This window comes from Raphanus sativus, chromosome 2 (genome assembly GCF_000801105.2).
Source record: "Raphanus sativus cultivar WK10039 chromosome 2, ASM80110v3, whole genome shotgun sequence".
Classification (NCBI taxonomy): Eukaryota; Viridiplantae; Streptophyta; class Magnoliopsida; order Brassicales; family Brassicaceae; genus Raphanus; species Raphanus sativus.
In genome coordinates this window covers 36,988,675-37,011,899 of record NC_079512.1, presented here as the reverse complement: position 1 = coordinate 37,011,899, position 23,225 = coordinate 36,988,675, and the positions used below count along the sequence as shown (strand labels likewise).

Sequence of the window (23,225 nt, the reverse complement as noted above, 5' to 3'; positions counted from 1 at the left end):
TACAAAAGCTTCTTTAATACAAAAACACGCGTCGTTTTTGGTTTATGAATATGGACAGCCTGGCGTCTTATCGTTACAAAAGCCTTTTTCTTATCTCTGTTGTTCTCTTCTTCATGGTCACAGCATTCGATTTTTAAGGCTTAAGCTTTGTAACTCTGTCGCAGAGGAGAAATCGCCATGTGGCCTTCTTCTGGAAACTCTTCGCAGCCTCGAGCTAAGGTATTTAGTTTCCCTCTTCCACCGTAGCTTTGGTTTCCGAGAATTTATCTTAGAAGCAAAATTTGGTATTAAAGAGACCAGACAAGACTAGATTGTTGAACCAATTTAAGATTTTTTTGTAAGAGAAACCGTAACCAGTTAATGCTTGAGGAGTAAAAAGACTGATTCTTTCTAAGTAATTGGCTTCATGCTGCATAAGTACTTATTGTACGTCTTGTATGTATGTCCGTGTTTGATTGGCTTATAAAGTATAGAGATTTGTGGTGTAAATTTGAATTGTTTGCTTCTCTTCTCCACCACTAACTAGAACTTCTCGTGTCTTATCTTATTGGGACTGCAACAATGTAGCTTTATATCTATCCTGTTGTGGTTTTTGAAATTTTGTGGATTTTCTTTGCTCGGTGAATGTGATCAGAAACAGGAGGGGAAGTCGATATCTGGGAGTTTTAAGGTGGAGAATCTAATACCAGGGGTTGTGATAGGTTTCATCATTGGTATGTTGTTGGATTTTTCACAGCAAGTCAAGTTACCAGTCAAAAAGAGCAGACTTTTGTCAAGTAAGACCCAGAACCAGACTTCTCTGACCAGCAGTGGCACTGAGAAAGAGCTTAAAATGGTTTGTATATCTATCTTCTAATCTAGCTCTAGATTTTATTGGTTTTGAGTAAAGTATTGTCACTGTGATATAATATGAGCTGATCCCTACCAATCAAAGAGACATACATAATCTATGAAAAGATGGTGATAAGATTTGAATGTTGTCAGATTTCATGATTAGAAGATAAGATATCTGTGTAACTGATTTGAGCTTCTTCTGATTACAGGTTTTAGTAGTTAGGCAAGACTTAAAGATGAGAACAGGCAAAATTGCTTCACAGTGTGCACGTAAGTGTCCTATGACTTGCGTTTGAAGCTTATAGACTGATATTTTTTTCCGTGCTAATCCCAAATGTAAAATGACTTTCTTTTTTTATATATCTGCAGATGCTGCCACTGGCATGTATGCAGAGTTAATGAATAGGTAGTTTCCTCTGTAGTTAGTGGGTTCGCTTGGTAAATAAAGACTTTATATCATTCCAAAGCTTATGTCTTTATACATGATTCTTTCAGCGACCGATACCGTCTGAGGCAGTGGGAGGAATGCGGGCAACCAAAGATAGTCGTCACTTGCAAAAACCAGCAAGAAATGTAAGCTTTGACAAAAACAACACATTATAACTTTACTTCTTATGTCAATGAGTTGTGTTTCAATTAAAATATTTTTTTTCTCTGATCTCAAGGAATAAGATTGCAGAAGCGGCTGAGAGCGTTGGCCTCCCGACTTTTGTTGTGGCTGATGCGGGAAGAACAGAGGTAACTAACTAACTATAAGATTCTTAGTTTTTATACTTCCTACTGCTTTGATGATTACATCTTGATAAATATGGTCCAACCGTAGCTCCTAGGCAAAACAATATATGACATGCTTCTACTAGTCAAACAGACAGAAAACAAACGACCTTCCTACTTATTAGAACGTAAGGATAAAACTAAACTAAACTCTTTGCTTTCACAGGTTGCAGCTGGATCAAGAACGGTTCTTGCAGTTGGACCAGGTAGTGACATTAGTTTCTCTTTAAAAGCTTATGTTTGTAGCTAAAGCAGAACAAATACAGATGTTGAATGAAATGTTTTTTACTTTTTTTTCAATTTGCTTTGCAGGACCAAAACAGTTGGTTGACTCCATAACCGGTAAGCTGGCGTTACTCTGATGCCGGAGCTTTCTCCTGGATAATGTTGGTCCCGGGAAGTTAATTGTTGTTCTGTAGTACATGCAAGGTATCTTGTTGGTTAATTTTAGATTTAGATATAGTTTTGTAAATCACTCGATTGAGTTATGATATTATCAAGTTTTTTTTTACCGTGGTAACCAAATGAAATGTTTTTTTTTTTGGTTTTTACATCATCAAGTTCTGATGTTATATTATTTAAGTCAAAAAAAAAGTTCTGATATTATCAACTTCTGTTTTCCTCTCATGAAAACACTGCTAAGATTATTATTAAAATTAAAGATATATATATAAAAAGTAAATAATGTTGTACCTTTATCTCAGATACAATAGCAGTGGAATTCAAGCTCAGTATGTGAATTAAGGAGTAACGTTTGATTAGAGTAACTAAAATAACTAGATAAAGAAAATAACATAAAATGAAAAAGAATAATTAAGCTCCAACTAACCTTCAATTAGTTGGATATACTTTAAGTGATCGTTGAACGTCCGGTTAGCATAAATCAAACAAATTTAGCATCCAACAGAAGAAATATTCTCTACGTTTTTTATTAAGGTTGGGCACATAACCCAACCAAACCAATCAATACTATTGAAATTCTAAGTCGCAACTGAATTAAACTTACAAAAATCGATCAAACTGAACTAGAAATCTTTGTGACGATCCTTCATATTCAAAATTCCTCTTCATGAAAAAAGATATATCGTTTCTTGTTGTTATTCAATTCATGTATTTGTTTCTCTCTATTGGTCAATTTTCTTTCAATAAAATGTGTATCTCTTAATAATTTTTCAAAGTTTGTACGCTATACAATGATTTCTAGGAGAATCTAATTGAAGAAATCTAGTACCAACATGTACTGACTCTCAACTCTCAAGTGTCATCATTTTAAAGCTAGTTATTACACATTACTAGAAACGTACTGATGTACTGTGAGTCTGTGAACACTTAGATTTTCTCGTCGTACTACGATACTCAGTGTCTAGACTAGTGCGTAGATTGATAGAAATGATTATGGTTGGGGTTTTACATGCATGACAATATTCAGTCCTTGTCATGTTTAATTTTTTTTTCTAAATTTTCGCTCTTTGCCTTTTCCATTCTTTTTATAGGCGACTTTAAAATGGATTTGCTTTTGGTACTTTCTTTGAGTGACGTCGAAGTCTTCCCTAAAATTCAGAACGCGATGTTGGACTGTTATGATTCCACATAACTAATTATATAATATACAGGCACCACATGGCATACAGCATACGCAACATAGTCACATGACTCCATAAATCTTTCTACGTGCTTGCTTTTACGTATCCTTTTTATAATGTATAACATGGTGATGTGTAACAATGTTTAATGCTCATAAACATTAGACAAATAGAGTAGGAACAGACGGCCGTTTATACAACATATAGGTATTAGGCGTTTCCTAATGATCCGATGTTTATCCTGAGAACATATGTATGTATATGCAGTAAATCTGTAAATGTAGATATCCCCATTTACCTGTTAAACATTAAATGATACAAATTAAGTTGTATATATGGTGAATGATTATTCAAATTAGTATTGTTTTGCGTTTTAACATCAAACTAAATAATAGTATTATAATGTGGTTTGTGAAAATGCATAAAAGAAGAGGTTGTCTAACTTTCTTTCTATACGATAATCAAAATTAAATCTACTTGAAGATTATATATTTCAAGTACAGTCCGTGGACCTTTGCCTATAGGTATATCTATCACGATAAAATATTTAATGTTGGCTAAGAGATGACTGTTTATATATCATACTAAATTTCTCCCACTTGCTAGTTAGGTTTGCATGAGAACCCATGTGAGGAGCACCTCAATCTGTGCCCCATTTTTCTATATTCTTCAACAATTTTTTTGATTAAGGCAATAATACTTATATATACTACTTTTGCGCTGCGCACATTTGTATTTTTCCCTCTATTATACTATGCATAATATCAGGCTATAATAAAAGCATCCGATTTCCTCGAATATCGTCAGAATATAAAACGTGAAAGAAGATAAAATTCGGGGAATAATAAGTTTGAAATTTGTAATAACCCATCTTCAAAATGAGTGACCGTATCCACCTTGGATCTCGGTGATGTTACTGTTTAATTTAATTTGAATATATAAAGACACTAATCTCTATCCATATATGAATAAAAATACAATTAACCTGATCGGTTAACAAATACTGCATATTTGAGTTTCCCACATGTCACACAGAAAATGGACCCGGTTTTGGAAATATTATGTATTTTCTTCATTTAAAACTATTTTAAATCTCAAATGTACATGTATATGTGTTGAAATATATATTTTCAAAATAATAATTAGCAAAGCGAAAAGGACTAACAACTATTTGGATTTATCCATTTTGGATCCTGATTGTTTCAATTATTTTCAAGATTGAAATATATTAAGCAGAAACTAATGATGCTACATCATAGTTAAGATGATGATTACTTAACTCATTTCTACCCAGCCTAGAATGATTTTTCTAAATTGTTATTTTCACTTATAAAGTTTTATATTCAAAATATAAAACTTTATTTTCTAATTTTTATTTTCACTTATAAAGGAATTTATTAAATACCATAAGTAGTCTGCAAATGTAAACAAAACAAGGCGCTAATAAAAACGTAAATAATAACCATTAAGAAAACTTATTCTTCTGAATTAATCCACGTGGAAATACGAAGGAAAGGTTAGATTAAGTGCCTAAAATCAGGAGCCACGTGATTAATACTATTATTATCACGGATTAAGAAATCGTCACCGTTGGATCTGATATCCATCACGAGACTCTCACACCGGAGCTGACTCATCAAACCCTCGTCCCTCATCTCCTTCTGTCGCCGTAGCTCCATCACTTTCCGGTGAGAGTTCGAGTGCCTCGCCATCACGAACGTCGGGCTCGAAGCAGGTCTATACTCCGGCACGAGCCTTCCTGACTTGTACCGTACTCCGCACGCGTTGCACAGCGTCTTAGGTCCCATCGGTCCCGTCCGCCACTGCGGCGTCTTGTCCGTCGCGCAGTGAAGACACCGTCTCTCTCCTCCGGTTTCTCCGGCTTCACCTTCGAGTTCCCCGGCTGTGCCGTCGTGTTCTTTGGCTCTGAGCTGTTTCTTCTTCGGATAGGACTCGTCGGAGGAGCCGGCGATCGCTAGGAGACGGGAAGCCCACGTGGAGGCTGCGGAGCGAGGTCTCTTGCTTCTCGCTTTGGCGGGAACAGCGGAAACATTTGAGTCGTCGGTGTCGGTGGGGATGAAGATTTGATCCAACTCCGGTTCGGGTTCCGGTTCTGGTTTAGTTAGGGTTAACCGGGTGGTTTGAGGTTTTTGTAGGCCGGACAGTAACTGAAGCTTGTCTTGGTCTTCTTTTGAGAATGATTCTTCCACGAAGTTCGATAACCATTCTAACTCAGCTAAATCCTCACTCTGGTGGTAAGTGAAGTGATAAGCAAAGAAGAAAAAAAAACATTATTTCAGAAGTATAAATATATTTGCCTAATTAAGAAAGTATCGATAATCATGGAAAGAAAGAAATTATGATTTTTTTTTTTTCTTTTTTCAAGAATTTAACAAATCAACAATGACAAAGGTGAGCCCATTCTTGAAATGTAACGGAAACTTACCGGAACACAGAGGTCGTCGGAGAACACGCTGCCGTCGGTGTAAAGCGACGAGGAGGAGTTGGAGATATCGGCAAGATTACCGGGGGATACGGTGGAAGAATCAGGGAAGGTTTCGAGTTCGTCGTCAGGTTGGCCGTTGTCGTTAGAAAAGTCAAGTAGGTCGTCGACGACGAAAGAGTCAGAGTTACCGGCGACGAGGAAGAGCTCCGGAGTTAGTTTTTGTTGTTCCATTGGTGCAAAACAGAGAAGGTTATTAGTGTAAATAAATGAAAGAGAAAGTAAAGGTGAGAGAGCCTTTATTTTGGGAGGATGTGAGCGAAGAATGTAACGGAGAGAAAGAGAAGGAGAGAGGTCTATTTTTGGGGGGGAGAGTGATGTTAGAGAAAGGTATGGTTCATGTGACATGAGAACGAGGCAGAGGACAGCTAAAACAGAGGAACTTTGACTATTGAGTTATACTCTTCCTTTCTCTTTATTTTCTTCTTTTGTATTTATTAAAACCAACTAAATGTCTATAGGGACATTTGCTTAAACACGAGGGAAGGTGAATCCCAACAAAAAAATATTAATTTCTAATTGAAACATTAACCATTTTTTCACAGAGTACACAAACCAACAAAGATGTCGACTCGAACCACCACCGTTGGTTGATTCAATTCATTGGAAGTTTTCGTATTAATAGTATAGTATTGTCATATCTCTTTGCAGCCTTTTAAGCTATATGATTTTTCCAACTGGGTCGAGAATGACAATATACTATGCTTTAGCAAAGAAACAACAAATTATACTTCCCACTTTTACTGTTTTATTACCCCGTTGTACTTGTGAAAACAAAACCTAAATTGTATATTATTTTGTCCAAATGATATGCATAGTAGCTAATGAATTAATGATGGTGCTTATGTGTTAACCAGTCGTATGGTGATGTAAAACATGAACACATATCCGGGTTGATATGCTAATCTCTGCATTCTGATGGCAAACTGTTTACGGAAAATGAAAGGCCGATGGACCTTTAATCTTAGTAGCGTTGGAGGCTTGAACCTTCTTGGAACAAACTGTATTTTGATAATTGATTCATTGTGTTGGACCAAAATATAATACTATGAGAAAGCGATACTAAAGCCTAATTCAACAAAAGGAATGAGGTTTGAGGCCCAATTAAAAAATAGAAACCCATCTTTAAAATAACGTTGTGCACAAATAATTTGTTTTTTTCTTTAACTCAATACAACTTTTTCATTAACCAAAGTTTAGAAACATACATATTGTAACCACAATACCTCACTAGAGGCTTTAACAACCTCTGATCTACTGGATGAAAACATAGTATCACCTAGGTTCACTTATTTGGAGCTTAAATTACCATATCTAATCATCCGATCACTTAACCACCATGAAACAAATCCATCTTACCACACATGGTGAAAATAAGCTGTTTCTTCAACCACTCTATTGCAAGGACCTTACTACTACTAGAAGCTAAAACTAAAGCAGGAAATTCAGATAAGAACAGGCTGGAGATCACCATTTGATTGGAGTTAGCCCCTTGGATATCCACATCAATTGTGTTGCTGTTTTTTGTAAAACGTTATTCACTTATTTGTATTGTTATTAGATGCTTTAGGAGAACATCAGATAGAAACAACCATAGTAGATGTTTATAGGTATACATGATCAAATGAGTTGTGGGTTTTACGAAATATATATTTAGAAATTTCATTTTATATCAACGAAATGGAAGGTTTTAAAAATGATTAGTTATGTGCAATCTTGATATCGTTAGATTTATTCAGTAAAAAAAATAACAAGCAAATACAGATATAGCCTTTTTAGCTAAATGAAGTATTATATGAGATCCCACCTTTGTTAAAGAAAGAGATTTGGTTTGGCATAAAAGTGCGGCCGCCAGGATATTCTCGATAGAAATTATAAAATCAATAAAATAAATTAACTAAAGGATTAGGGAATCAACTAGTAATTTACAGCATATACTTTCATTATTTTGTAAAAAAGCAATAATATGATATTCACTACTGGGCCTTGGTGGCCCGTTTAGCCTCGATCTCAACTTAAAGTAGGACCTACCACCTCGTTGTCGGCCCACGCTGAGCACCGCTTTATTTTCTTTGTGTGCGCCTTGGCGTGGCTTTTTATTTTATTTCTCTCAGCTTTCTGTTTCTGTTAATATTTTCAATATATATATTTATTTCTTATTCTTTAGGTTCACGGCTTCTTTTACTTTTTGCAGAATTATTATGCTTTTCTATTTGCATATGTCTGACTGTGGACAATTTAGTACTTTAAGGTGTTTTAAAGGTATATTTTGAACAAAATTTAGCTGGTATTGCAGTGACGTCACTATTGCAAACTACTAGTATTAGGTTAGATATTTGGTAAAAAATATAACCATTTCAAAAAATTAAATTATGCTCGTGATCCAAGGAGAAGAAAAGACGGAGAAATTTTGTCATCAACTTACCCCATATGGAAGTGAAGTTGAGCTAAGATTACGTCACTGTTGAAATACCCGTTACGGTGACGGAGCAAACGGACGGCACGATCACCGAAAGGTTATGTCTAGAGAAGCCAGTTCGTTACAGCTTCGTCACGCCGAAATATGAGACATTTGTACTGTTCTCACGCGCTTCTGTTCTTCCTAAAGTAACATACATTCCTCGTTTTTACATTTTAATTTGATAAAAGTTTTGTTTTAGCTTAGTTTTTACATTGGAATAAAATATTAAAGTCAGTAATACGAGATTTTGAGTTTTCTCATAAATTTCCACTCCTAGGGCTCACTATATCAGCAAGGTTCGTCTGATTTATTCCTAGGTTAAAGGTTTTTTATTCAAGGGATTAAAGTTTTTCCATACAGGATTTTGCTTTATTTCTAGGTTAAAGTTTAAAAATACTGATTTCGAAGAGTGGTCTTTATATATCTACGAGTTATTGCTGATATATATGCAATTCGCATTTCGCAGTAGTATTTAGTAGTTTGATATATATAGATTTACGGGTTAGCTGATGGACTAACCCAACTCTTGATATAATTGCTTTTGTCTATAAGTTAATCAGAACTCCTATATTATGTTATGTACGATATATATTTTTGTGAAAAAACTATATTATCTATTTAGATATTAAATAGATGTACGAAGTCACATATTAGAGCATATCCATTGATAGTATTCAATGGGTTTCTTCTTATCAAATTTAAATCAAAATTAAATAAAACGAGAGAGAGTATCTAAAATATGTCATTTAAACCTTTAAATATTCATTTCATGGCAATTTTTATTGATTTTTTACAAATTAAAAATTGATCAAATAAACAAATTACATTTTAATTTTATTATTTGTTTTGTTTAAGATACCATATGAGTTTTAAATGGTTGCACATGCTCTTTAGTTGTAAAGAATTGTATGCATGACAAAAATTCCGATCTATGATAAAGCTTTGCATTCTTGGATGACCGGTTGAACTATTATCGGGGTACTCAGTAGTATTTGTAAATGAGAATTATGCGATAAATTTATTTTTATCTAACCTTGGATTCGTTAAAGAACCAAACCCACCAGACCTGGTCTGCCATTATTACCGTCTTTAACAAATTTCTTTTGTCAGCTAAGAATTTTATTTTTCCTTCTGATTTTCGTCAACCATCAAAACAACATGTATATATATGTTTTTTTCTTTAATTTTTTTTAGGTAGATAAATTTAGGAATATTAATTTGAAAAGTGAGAATTATTAGAGTTGAGGTGACTTAGCATTGACCTGTGAAAAAAAAAAACAAATCAGGGGGAAAGCATTGACTCTTTTTTTCCTTAATGTTGAAAACAAAATGATACCATAAAACAGAAAGTTGATTTCCTTTATTTTCTTTGTGGGGGAAGCCTTTCAATTTACTCATCCTTCCGATAAATTTTGTTTTAATCTTCCCCCACCCAGAAAGTTACATTTCGATTAATTATCATTCTCATTTTCACCTTTTTCATTTTACTCCTCTTTTGAATCTTTTATTAGATTTTCATTCTCCCGAATTAAGAGATGTTTATGCTGTGTTTGAAGGAACTTGTTCTAATTATATCTTGTTATATATAAATTACTCATAATTTAGACAAGTTTCCTCGCTATATTTATATTGGATTGGCTACCATGAGGTATCTCCGAAACCCGACTACACTCGGTTATTATCTGTATATTTCGAGCCTAGTTTAGTACTTATGAAGTGGTTATATACCTATAATTGCAAATTAGCTAGTCTTACATGAGTTCATAACTATACGACATCGATCTCTCACAGATTTTACATTTCAAGTCAAGCCATTAACATGTACTCTTCTATAGAGAAAGAGAAATTCCGTAGGGAAAGAGAAATTCAACTGAACGTTGGATTATCATAATTCAACAATTTAACAAAAAAATTACTTGTCAAACATACACTACAAGAAAACAGCGTAATTCTGACGGACGTTCTGACGGAAAATGAGTTCCTCGGAATATTCCGAAAAATTTCCGAGGAAATTCTGAGGAAACACAAATTTTGTGTTTCCTCGGAATTTCCTCGGAATATTCTGAGGAAATTCTGAGGAACTCACTATCCGTCGGTGTTTTCTGATGAAATGCCGAGGAAAACATATTCCTCGGAATAGGATTTAAAGATTTGATTATAGGGTTTGTGTTCTTCGGAAAAGCCTCGGAAAATTCCGAGGAAATTGTGAGGAAAAACAAGTTTTGATTATAGGTTTTGTGTTCTTCGGAATTTCCTCGGAAATTCTGAGGAAAAACAAGTTTTCCTTGGAATTTCCTCGGAATATTCCGAGGAAATTCCGAGGAAGTAGGGTTTTTTAACTGAAAACAACGTTTTGCGGTTTGAATAACATTTATATAAACCTTATTAAGTGTATTAAACTGATTATGAAGTCAAAATGATGTGTTACCTATAATAAACACTTTTCCGATTGTATGAACGAAATCCCCACAACATAAGAGAAACACTTATACACTTTAATGAACGGTAAAGAGAATACTTACAATTCATTTTGGAATTTTGTTTTTCCATGGTTTACGATCATCTATACAAAGAATCATTAATGGTATGCATTACATTTGTATAAGAAATGATATAGAGCAAAAAAATTGATATTTTGGAACCCCAAACATGTTTTCGTCTGAATTTCCTCGGAATATTCTGAGGAAATTCTGAGGAAAAACAAGTTTTCCTTGGAATTTCCTCGGAATATTCCGAGGAAATTCCGAGGAAGTAGGGTTTTTTTAACCGAAAACAACGTTTTGCGGTTTGAATAACATTTATATAAGTCTTATTAAGTGTTTTAAACTGATTATGAAGTCAAAAATTGATGTGTTATCTATAATAAACACTTTTCCGATTGTATGAACGAAATCCCCACAACATAAGAGAAACACTTATACACTTTAATGAACGGTAAAGAGAATACTTACAATTCATTTTGGAATTTTGTTTTTCCATGGTTTACGATCATCTATACAAAGAATCATTAATGGTATGCATTACATTTGTATAAGAAATGATATAGAGCAAAAAAAATTGATATTTTGAAACCCCAAACATGTTTTCGTCTGAATTTCCTCGGAATATTCTGAGGAAATTCTCAGGAAAAACAAGTTTTCCTTGGAATTTCCTCGGAATATTCCGAGGAAATTCTGAGGAAGTTTGGTTTTTTTAACCGAAAACAACGTTTTGCGGTTTGAATAACATTTATATAAGCCTTATTAAGTGTCTTAAACTTATTATGAAGTCAAAAATTGATGTGTTACCTATAATAAACACTTTTCCGATTGTATGAACGAAATCCCCACAACATAAGAGAAACACTTATACACTTTAATGAACGGTAAAGAGAATACTTACAATTCATTTTGGAATTTTGTTTTTCCATGGTTTACGATCATCTATACAAAGAATCATTAATGGTATGCATTACATTTGTATAAGAAATGATATAGAGCAAAAAAAATTGATATTTTGAAACACCAAACATGTTTTCGTCTGAATTTCCTCGGAATATTCTGAGGAAATTCTGAGGAAAAACAAGTTTTCCTTGGAATTTCCTCAGAATATTCCGAGGAAATTCCGAGGAAGTTTGGTTTTTTTAACCGAAAACAACGTTTTGCGGTTTGAATAACATTTATATAAGCCTTATTAAGTGTTTTAAACTGATTATGAAGTCAAAAATTGATGTGTTATCTATAATAAACACTTTTCCGATTGTATGAACGAAATCCCCACAACATAAGAGAAACACTTATACACTTTAATGAACGGTAAAGAGAATACTTACAATTCATTTTGGAATTTTGTTTTTTCATGGTTTACGATCATCTATACAAAGAATCATCAATGGTATGCATTACATTTGTATAAGAAATGATATAGAGCAAAACAAATTGATATTTTGAAACCCCAAACATGTTTTCTTCGGAATTTCCTCGGAATATTCTGAGGAAATTCTGAGGAAAAACAAGTTTTCCTTGGAATTTCCTCGGAATATTTCGAGGAAATTCTGAGGAAGTTTGGTTTTTTTTAACCGAAAACAACGTTTTGCGGTTTGAATAACATTTATATAAGCCTTATTAAGTGTCTTAAACTTATTATGAAGTCAAAAATTGATGTGTTACCTATAATAAACACTTTTCCGATTGTATGAACGAAATCCCCACAACATAAGAGAAACACTTATACACTTTAATGAACGGTAAAGAGAATACTTACAATTCATTTTGGAATTTTGTTTTTTCATGGTTTACGATCATCTATACAAAGAATCATCAATGGTATGCATTACATTTGTATAAGAAATGATATAGAGCAAAACAAATTGATATTTTGAAACCCCAAACATGTTTTCCTCGGAATTTCCTCGGAATATTCTGAGGAAATTCTGAGGAAAAACAAATTTTGAAACCTCAACATGTTTTCCTCGGAATTTCCTCGGAATATTCCGAGGAAATTCTGAGGACAGATGTTCCTTGGAATATTTTCATTTACCCGGGCAAGCGAAGCCGCCAAATATTTCGCGAAAATTAAAATAATTATTTCCGAGGAAATTCCGACGGATATTTTCCGTCGGACGTTTCGGTTTTATAAACCTGAGACAGTTCTTCTTCCCATTTCTCTCTTCTTTCCCTTGCGAATTCCGCCGATCTCCCTCTCCTCTCGCGACAATTTCCGGCGAATCCTCTCTATTCCTCCTCAATTTCATTCACAAATCATGTAAGGACTCTATCCCACTCTCTTAGGTTCTATTTGTTAGGTTTTTAAGTAGATTTAATGATTTTAGAAGTTTTTGATAGATTTTTGTTAGGGTGATTGGTAGGATTGTGTAATGGGAGTTTGATTGTGGCTTTTTTGTTAGGATTGTGATTATTTGTTGTATTGAGTTGGTTTAGAATTTTTTTAAGTTTTTATTAATTTTGTGTTTTTATATATTGAATTAATAATTATGAAAACGTTTTTTGTATATAAAATATAATTTTTGAATTATAAAATCATTTCTATATTTATTAAACATTTTTAATATTTATGAAACCTTTTTGTGATTAAAAACTATTTTTGTAGTTATTAATTTTGTAATTATTAAACTATATTCTATTTATTAAAGTTTTTTTATACTTTTTAAAACCTTTTTGTGATTAAAAACTATTTTTGTAATTATTAAATTTGTAATTATTAAACTATATTCTATTTATTAAAAGGTTTTTAATATTTATAAAACTTTTTTGTAACTAGAAACTATTTTTGTAATTATTAAACTATATTCTATTTATTAATTTTTTTAATATTTATAAAACCTTTTTGTGATTAAAACTATTTTTGTAATTATTAAATTTGTAATTATAAACTTTATAAAACCTTTTTGTGATTAAAAACTATTTTTTGTAATTATTAAACCATATTCTATTTATTAAAAGGTTTTTTTATATTTATAAAAACCTTTTGTGATTGAAAACTATTTTTGTAACTATTTAACTATAATCTATTTATTAAAAGTTTTTAATATATTTATAAAACCTTTTTGTAATTAAAAACTATCTTTTGGATTTTTAAAATTTATCTTTATTAAAACTAATTTTAAATATTTTCAATTTATATTTATTAAAACTATTTTTAAATATTTTTTTTTCAAATTTCGTCGGAAAACTCCGAGGAAATACCGACGAACCAGTCCTAGGAAATTGTTCTTCGGAATTTCCTCAGAAACTCAAGTCTTCGGTATTCCCTCAGAATTTTCCGACGATGAAGTGTTCCTCGGAATTTTCCGGCGATGTAGTGTTCCTCGGAATTTCCTCGGAAATCCACGTTCCTCAGTATTTCGTCGGAAATTTCTGAGGAAATTCCGAGGAAAAATGAATTTCCAAGGAATTTTTTCCGAGGACTCTTATCTTCGGTATTTCGTCGGAATAACGTTATTCCGAGGAAATACCGACGATTACGACCGTCAGTATACCGCTGTTTTCTTGTAGTGATATACTATATCAATCAGCTACATTATTGGGTCTGAAAATAAGGTCATACACTCTATGGACTATAAAATATTATGCCATGCACGATAGGACAATGTCAAAAGTCAAAAAAATTGATCAAGTAATTGGTATAAACTTAGTAGTCATGAAACTAATTATGACGCTAAACATCAGAGAAACTAAAATTTACATTGTTCTAAAATTTAGGGTGAAAGTTCCATTTGGAACCTTTTTACTACTAGACCAAACCAAGACGACTTGGTTGATGTTCGGTGATCGATCATGTCATTTTCTCATAGATACATTTCATCAGTATTAATATGGCAAGTACTAAAAGTTATTGCTTTCGACTCATTTGAATGCCCAGGAGAGGGTCTATCCGTGGGCTGTACCTCTATCCGGGGGTTAGGTTTGTGTCATCATTGACCCGGATTTAACCATTTTCTGTTAAAAAAAAAAAGTACTAAAAATAAAGAAATAGAGATAGAAGTAATATTTGGAAAAATGTACGTCCAATGAGTTAGTGGAAACTTTGGACTTTGCTTGCTTTATACTCTTATGCATACACCTCATTATTAGAAGGTCCACCTTTATTATTTTTTCTGTAAGCTTTATGAAAGTTGTTTTCTAGATAATATTATTTATTTTAATTGTTTAGAAAAAATAGATATACACATGCTTACATATGCTCGTTGTGTTTTCTTTATAGAAAGCTAACGGTCCCTTAACACCGTTGACATATAATCACATGCCAATCGACGTTTAAAAAGTTCCCATTTGAGAACTTATGATGAGTGACAACTTACCTGGTGCTTTATTCCAATTAATATTTGACACATAAACGTATCTTAGCTGATCTTATATTTTCAAAAGTATTAACGTTTAAACTAATCATTAAATCAAATATTTTTATATATTAAAAGCTAACATGTATATATTGCCTACGAAGGATATTTAAGGTAAATATCATAAGTACAATTTTTTAGCAAAAATGTCTCTAAGAGTTTATATGAAGAGATCATATAGTTTTTGAAGTGAACCACAAGGATATCATATATATATATATATACCATTCGTTTTGATATCGTCCAAATGGCATAGAACATGAAATTTGATTGGCCTACCAAAACTACACAATATACATTCACAAAGATTAGTTAGTATATATGATATATCCCCATCCGATATTAGTTAGTATATATGATATATCCCCCTTGAACTATAATATATTTCCTTTTAGTTTTAACATGTATTAATTGGTTTCTGTCCTTCTTAAATTGTATAGCCTTCCAAATATGTTGGAAACTATGCCTCGCTCTTTGTTGTGTAGGTATGTATATACGTAGCTAGGTTGATTGACCTAAAGAGAAACAACAAGAGTACCTTTGTATGTTTACTAGATACTTTGAGTATTTAGAAACTCGACTTATGCAAATAATCAGTATGTATCCTTCTTTATGAAGAATATATCCTCAAAATTTGGAACCGCGGATGTGAAATAATGAGTAAGGTGAGAAAATTGTGCATGGGCATCTAGTGTGCCTCTTATTAAAGGGGACAATACATTTTTCGTTTGCATGCATGTCTCATCTGGTTCGCAAAATTTTCAATATAAATATGGCATTTACAACAATGACACATATATATATATATATATATATATATATATTATGAACATTTCTAAGTTTATATCAGGAATGATGATGACTACATGGGGTTTTATCTGCGTTACAAGACATCAAGGACGCATGCAACTTTTTCATCATTCTGTCCTTTCTTCAACTACCATCTATTTTTCTATTGATAAGATATATTGCTTACTTGTTCCGAAAAATTGTTTTAAAGTGGAAGTGGAAATGTGTTTGGATTTCTTACTTTCTTTTTACGTTATTTTTTTTCTATATCATCGATACCAAAAAAAACTGTATAACATGATACACATGCATATAGTTTTCTTGGTGCCAAAATAGTTAAAATAGCCGAAAGCCTTTAAATTGTGCCAAAAAAAAAAAAGCCGAAAGCCTTAAGAAAGACCACACTAATGGCGGAAAGCTACAAATCTACAATATCTGCAAAACGGCCAGCGTTTAATCCACATGATCTAATACGAGTTTGATAGAACTCCTGGCCAAAATTATAAAACTCTTTTCAACTTTATAAAAACAAATATGCTATAACTTCAGTCATTTCAAATAATAGTTAAGTATTCAACTTTTTAGACGAACTAAAATGATGATAAATTAATTATTTCAAATTTGATTTGATTTGAAAATATTTCGAGTTTCAAAGATTGAGTACCACATACCGTTTACTGATTCTCATCAGAGAAAACTATCATAATTTGATGAATATTCAAGCATATGGTATTTTAAACAAGTCAATATCTACCATGAAGTCGAAGAATCCTTCTATAATCTGCTTAGCCAGCCTACTGTTATGTTAACGTTTTGTCAACCTCTTTTTGACTGATTTAGCCAAAGCACAACGTTAAGATGCTCATGTACATAACCTAATTAATGATTGTACAAGTCTGTAAAATAATGAAGCTGGGGCGGCGCCTCCTGCCAGATACATTCCATCTAAATGGTGGAGCAGAATAATTCACAAAATTAAAAGGAAATCAATTTCGTTATTGCCATGACCATACTGAAAATTAATGCGATTAAGGTTTAAAATTCAAAACTAGTGCTTTGTGTTTATGATGGCGACGTGACGTATTTTAGGCCATACTTGGGAAATATTCTTGTGTGTGTCTTTTACAGTGTATAAGAACGTTGTAAAAAACAGTGTATTAGAACAGAAACACTTCAAGATAGAAAAGGAAAAAAAAAGAGAAGTGGTGGTTGTCTGGTATGAAGGGTACTCACTTCTCTCTTTTTCAACGCATCCCGACACACATGTCTTCTCTCATTTTTCATACACACATTTCTATTCTATTAATTCCATAAATAAAGAAAGCCCACCCACCCATAAACAAAAGCTTCTCTCTCTCTCTCCCACTACAAATTGTTATATACAAGTTTCACAAATCTTTGACTCTTCACGTTGTGGATCTATCTAGAGAGAGAGAGAGAGTGAGGAAGAAAGTGGTTAAACTGTAGCAGAGTCTAACGTTTGAATCCTGTAGTTCCCATTGTGAAGCATGCTTCACTGTTTTTTCCGAAGGAAGTTACTTATCCGTTCTTTATAGGCAGAGAAATCGATCAAAAAATAAAAAGAGGCCTTTGGAACTTTTAGAGAGAGATATTCTCAGAAGGGTTTGTGAGAATTCACATCAAGAACAAGAAACACATATATCTTTCTTTCTTTGATTCCAGAGATCGGTTTGGTCAGAAACAAGTCTACGGTACGTATGATAATATCCTTCTCCCTCTTTCTTTTTTTTTTTTCTTTATCGATTAAAAGGTTGTTAGGTTCCATGGAATATACAGAAGAAAGTTAAAGCCAGTTTACAAAAAAAATATATACGTACAGAAGAAAGTTAACTAATTTTGTGCAGTCGTTGGTCATTTTTAGGATCTATTATTACTTTGAGCCATCAAGCCATGATCATAATAAACACCCAATCTGCATCATTTTCAACTTTGATTGGATATCGAATAAAATCTCTCTTTGATCTTTAAGGGATCTCAAAAATCATCAAGTATAACATTATAATTTATTACATCTCAATTTTCACTACTAAAAATAAAACACGGATCTTTTTTTTGAGAATATGAAGAAAATTATTTGAATGTACCAAAAGAGTTCATATATACTGTAAAACATACATATATAATTATCTGGATTTTGTTAATTTATTAGTTTGTTTTCCTTTGTAGTATCAAAGATGGGAGGAGGGAGCAATAGTAGTCACAATATTGACAACGGGAAGTACGTGAGGTACACTCCTGAACAAGTGGAAGCTTTAGAGAGGCTCTACAATGACTGTCCTAAACCGAGCTCTATGCGCCGCCAACAGCTAATCCGTGAATGTCCTATCCTCTCCAACATCGAGCCTAAACAGATCAAAGTCTGGTTCCAGAACCGCAGGTCATTCTCATTACTTCTCATCAATTTCTTGACACCCAAGAAACCCTCTAGGTTGTGACTTTGGTATTATTATTATTATGTGTGTTGCAGGTGTAGAGAGAAGCAGCGGAAAGAGGCGTCGCGGCTTCAAGCTGTAAACCGGAAGCTAACAGCTATGAACAAGCTTTTAATGGAAGAAAATGACCGGTTACAAAAGCAAGTGTCTCATCTGGTTTATGAGAACAGCTATTTTCGCCAACACCCTCAAAACGTATACATATTAACTCATCTTTTTGATTTTTTTAACCTAAAATTTAACGCATAAGTTATGTATATAGGAGTTGCAACAAAAAAAAAAGAAGTTATATGTTTATTGATAGTCTCTCTATGGTTTCTTGTGATTGGTGAATAGCAAGGGAACTTGGCGACTACGGATACGAGCTGTGAGTCAGTGGTGACAAGTGGTCAGCACCACTTGACCCCTCAACATCAGCCTCGTGATGCTAGCCCTGCTGGGTAAGCTAACAGTCATGTTCTTTATCACCATTCAAAGCATCTATCTTTGATATATAACCTCAGTGAATGAGTCTATTGTGTCTTTCTTCAGACTATTGTCCATTGCGGATGAAACTTTAACAGAGTTCATTTCTAAGGCCACTGGAACCGCTGTCGAGTGGGTCCAAATGCCTGGGATGAAGGTAGTTTACATAAGTCTCTAGCTTTGTCTTTCTTCCATCTACAAAGCTTCGTTGGTTTACTGACTAATGAATTTGCAGCCTGGTCCGGATTCCATTGGAATCGTTGCTATTTCTCATGGATGCACGGGAATTGCAGCTCGTGCTTGTGGCCTCGTGGGTCTTGACCCCACAAGAGTTGCGGAGATCCTTAAAGATAAGCCTTCTTGGTTGCGTGATTGTAGATCTCTTGATATCGTTAACGTCCTCTCCACTGCAAATGGTGGAACTCTAGAACTAATCTACATGCAGGTAGTGATGAATGATGATTAAGAAACTTCAAGAATTATATATATATCCAAACAATAACCAACAATAAAATCTTTTCATTTTTGTTTCTTATGGAAAAGCTTTATGCACCAACAACGTTGGCGCCAGCACGTGATTTCTGGATGCTACGTTACACATCTGTAATGGAAGATGGGAGCCTTGTGGTATATATATATACTTGTGAAATCATCCTTAACTATTCTCTTAACACCTATACGACCAATCAGTGATACTAAATTAATTGATGCAGATATGCGAAAGGTCGCTGAACAATACACAAAACGGGCCAAGTATGCCTCCGTCTCCTCATTTCGTTAGAGCAGAGATTTTGCCAAGTGGATACCTCATTAGACCCTGTGAAGGAGGTGGATCCATTCTTCACATTGTTGATCATTTCGATCTTGAGGTACAAAATCTTCACCATTTGCATTATTTCTTCAATGTATTTACATCTATGTCTTCTTACACAAGAAACCTAGCTCTTGGGTCTGAGATGAAGTGTTTCCTCTGTTTCTTTCCACATTGCATTCTTCATGTCTCTATAAATTATATAAGTTTTGTTTTACTAAGCTTGGTTGATGTCTTTTGTAGCCATGGAGTGTGCCAGAAGTTCTTCGTTCTCTTTATGAGTCTTCAACGTTACTCGCCCAAAGAACCACCATGGCAGTAAGATTCATAATCCACTTACTGTTTGAAATAATCGCAACCTTGTTCTTTAAAAAGGATATATGTAATAACATATGATGCCTTTTTGCTACAGGCTCTACGCTACTTGAGACAAATATCTCAAGAGATTTCACAGCCTAACGTATCTGGTTGGGGAAGAAGACCAGCGGCTCTTAGAGCACTTAGCCAAAGACTCAGCAAGTAATTAAAGATTCTCACAATTCACCTTTTAAAAACACTTCAAAACATGTTGTTCTAATACCTCAATCAAAATTGTTTCTCATATTCTCAGAGGATTCAACGAAGCAGTCAACGGGTTCAGCGATGAAGGCTGGTCGATGCTAGAGAGTGATGGTATCGATGATGTTACTCTTCTTGTGAACTCTTCTCCCACAAAGATGATGATGACTTCAAGTCTCCCATTCTCCAATGGCTTCACTTCTATGCCTAGCGCTGTTCTTTGTGCCAAAGCTTCCATGTTATTACAAGTAATTATAAGCTCATAAATTCAGATTCTCAATTTCCTCCTTTCGATCTGTCATTAAGGATGTTATTGTTTGTGTAGAATGTTCCACCCTCGATTCTCTTGCGGTTCTTGAGGGAACATAGACAAGAATGGGCAGACAATAGCATTGATGCGTATTCAGCTGCAGCCATCAAAGCAGGGCCTTGTAGCTTACCAATCCCTCGCCCAGGGAGCTTTGGCGGCCAAGTCATTCTTCCTCTAGCTCACACCATAGAGAATGAAGAGGTAAGTGAACTAAGAACAATATTCCTCAATATGACAAATATCAAATCAATATTTCTTCCCTCTGTTTTTTGCAGTTCATGGAAGTGATTAAGCTTGAGAGCTTGGGGCATTACCAAGAAGATATGATGATGCCTGCTGATATCTTTCTTCTGCAAGTAAGACATCATTGTTTCAAACATTAATTTCTGTGTCTTATGTTTGCGTTTACTAAATTACAAAAAAAAATATTTCACAAAAAAACTTCACATCTTTAAGAAAAATATCAATACTTGAGATCCAAGTATCTGCTGCCTCTCAGTGACTATGCAAATAATTGTTCTTCTGATTCTAATATAATTTCCATGGTTTGATGATTTAGATGTGCAGTGGAGTGGATGAGAACGCAGTTGAATCGTGCGCAGAGCTTATCTTTGCACCTATTGACGCCTCTTTCTCTGATGATGCCCCAATCATTCCTTCTGGCTTCCGCATCATTCCCCTAGATTCCAAATCGGTATATTCAGTTCACAACAGAACTAAAATTAATACAATATATATTCAATCAAAGACTAATCAAATAAAATAATATGTGTTTATAGGAGGGATTGAGTCCTAACCGAACACTAGACCTAGCATCAGCTCTAGACATAGGGAGCAGAACAGCCGGGGACTCATGCGGAAACAGAGGAAACACAAAGTCAGTGATGACAATAGCGTTTCAGCTAGCTTTTGAGATGCACATGCAAGAGAATGTAGCTTCAATGGCTAGACAATACGTGAGAAGTGTGATCGCCTCAGTACAACGGGTCGCGCTTGCTCTCTCTCCTTCTTCTCATCAGCTAAGCGGAGGCCTGCGTCCACCACCCGCATCACCTGAAGCTCACACACTCGCTCGTTGGATTTCTCATTCGTACAGATGTTACCTTGGCGTTGAACTACTTAAACCTAATGGAACTGATCTTCTCAAGTCTCTTTGGCACCATTCTGACGCCCTCATGTGTTGTTCACTCAAGGTCATTTTCCTCTTACTATTTTCTCGTTCGCATTCATCACATAATATGATATTTTCCCTAAAGCTTTGTATATATCATAAATGAAATTGTGAAAACTTCATGAATGCTTTAGGTGCTCTTGGCACAATAAAACGTTGAAATGTATGATTTGCACCTAGCGATCAGTGATACTTTTTGAAAATTGTAACTATTCTAACAAGGAAAGTGGACTGGTTTGATTTTTGCAGGCCTTACCGCCGGTATTCACATTTGCGAACCAGGCTGGCTTAGACATGCTGGAGACGACGTTGGTGGCACTTCAAGATATCACTCTCGAGAAAGTCTTCGACAACAATGGGAAGAAGACATTCTGCTCCGATTTCCCTCAAATCATGCAACAGGTACGTTGGATCGACCTAAGCATAATATAAATACATAACATTAATACATTATTCATAATTCATACAAAAAGGTTGAATAACGGTGCAATGTATGTCGCGTTGATAAATCATACTTATATAATAATGATTTTTCAGGGGTTTATTTGTATTGATGGAGGAATATGCATGTCCAGCATGGGAAGAGCAGTAACGTACGAAAAGGCTGTTGCATGGAAAGTGTTAAACGACGACGAAGATCCTCACTGTCTCTGCTTCATGTTCCTCAACTGGTCTTTTATTTGAATTTCTTATTAAGTTTTTTTTTGTTAATTATCAAAACACAGATACACCTTTTTCAGACATATATTTATATACGTTCTTATCTCTTAGTTAATTTGTATTTAGTCATATAGTCCTGAAAAATTCAAATCCATTCCCTTGGACTCGTGAACAAAATTAGGACCATCATTCTCTATATCTGAATCCCTTTTAAAAGAAACTTAATTTGTCAATGTAACATTTTTATTGTACAATTACTAGCTAGGACCGAGTCTGCGTGTTGATGGTTATTTATTCACGAAAGTATCAACGAGTGCATATGGCCGAAGCGAAGTCCAAATAAGCTCATGGACTCATTAAAACCAAACAATGAAGTACAGTGACGTATAGCGATACCCGCCACGTAACCGGGTAGTCATCCACTCCAAAGACAGGCTCATAAATGCCTAAAGGCTAAAAAGCTAGTAGTATTGATTCTTTTTGAAAATGAGTGTATTTAATGACGCTGTTTCCGATAAAATTATTAAGAGATACTAGTACCAATACTTTGTCACTGTGTGGTTAATACTCAATATTCTCTTTCTTTTAAATTAATAGTGGTAGATTTTCTAAAATTTAAAATCCAGATATACTAAAATTTTAATGTTGAACTATAAATACAAAAGTGGATAAGAAGAAAAATAGAAACACATCATTTTATATTAAAATCCCATAATTTTATAAGATTTACAACTGTTTATTACTCCCTCCGTTTCAGTATACTTGATGTTTTAGAGAAGTTTTGTTGTTTCATAATAGATGATGTTTGCACAAATCTATGTAACTTTAACTTTATCAAAAACTGTGTAACCAATTGAATTTTTATTATTTCTATTTATAATTAAATAAATTAGTTTTAAATTGTAATTTAGTAATATTTTAAATAAAAAATAGTTTTCCTTAATATTTGTGCATTGAGGTAAAACATCAAGTAATATGGAACAGAGAGAGTACTAGTCAATGAAAAATGCAAAAA

General features: G+C 33.9%; 3 protein-coding genes across 3 annotated transcripts; 2 read left to right on the top strand and 1 right to left on the bottom strand.

Moving 5' to 3' along the window:
* The first annotated feature begins 59 nt into the window (after window positions 1-59).
* On the top strand, window positions 60-2,155 carry LOC130494529 (uncharacterized). Its single transcript, XM_057003562.1, has 8 exons — window positions 60-219; window positions 635-835; window positions 1,044-1,104; window positions 1,204-1,240; window positions 1,330-1,407; window positions 1,500-1,572; window positions 1,775-1,814; window positions 1,921-2,155. Exons 1-8 carry the CDS (start codon window positions 178-180, stop codon window positions 1,968-1,970), a joined length of 582 nt encoding a protein of 193 aa, XP_056859542.1. The 5' UTR covers window positions 60-177; the 3' UTR covers window positions 1,971-2,155.
* A 2,477-nt stretch (window positions 2,156-4,632) lies between these two features.
* Window positions 4,633-6,081, bottom strand: LOC130508212 (GATA transcription factor 9-like). Its single transcript, XM_057003559.1, has 2 exons — window positions 5,638-6,081; window positions 4,633-5,440 (listed from the first exon to the last, which is right to left on the bottom strand). Exons 1-2 carry the CDS (start codon window positions 6,040-6,042, stop codon window positions 4,709-4,711), a joined length of 1,137 nt encoding a protein of 378 aa, XP_056859539.1. The 5' UTR covers window positions 6,043-6,081; the 3' UTR covers window positions 4,633-4,708.
* Window positions 6,082-16,996: 10,915 nt separating this feature from the next.
* On the top strand, window positions 16,997-22,316 carry LOC108843190 (homeobox-leucine zipper protein ATHB-8). Its single transcript, XM_018616317.2, has 17 exons — window positions 16,997-17,494; window positions 17,970-18,180; window positions 18,271-18,430; window positions 18,572-18,675; window positions 18,767-18,857; window positions 18,936-19,145; window positions 19,244-19,327; window positions 19,414-19,569; window positions 19,755-19,829; window positions 19,924-20,030; window positions 20,122-20,317; window positions 20,395-20,580; window positions 20,655-20,735; window positions 20,939-21,073; window positions 21,159-21,572; window positions 21,800-21,952; window positions 22,088-22,316. The coding sequence occupies exons 2-17, from the start codon at window positions 17,978-17,980 to the stop codon at window positions 22,232-22,234; spliced, it is 2,502 nt and encodes an 833-aa protein (XP_018471819.1). The 5' UTR covers window positions 16,997-17,494; window positions 17,970-17,977; the 3' UTR covers window positions 22,235-22,316.
* The last annotated feature ends 909 nt before the right edge of the window (window positions 22,317-23,225 follow it).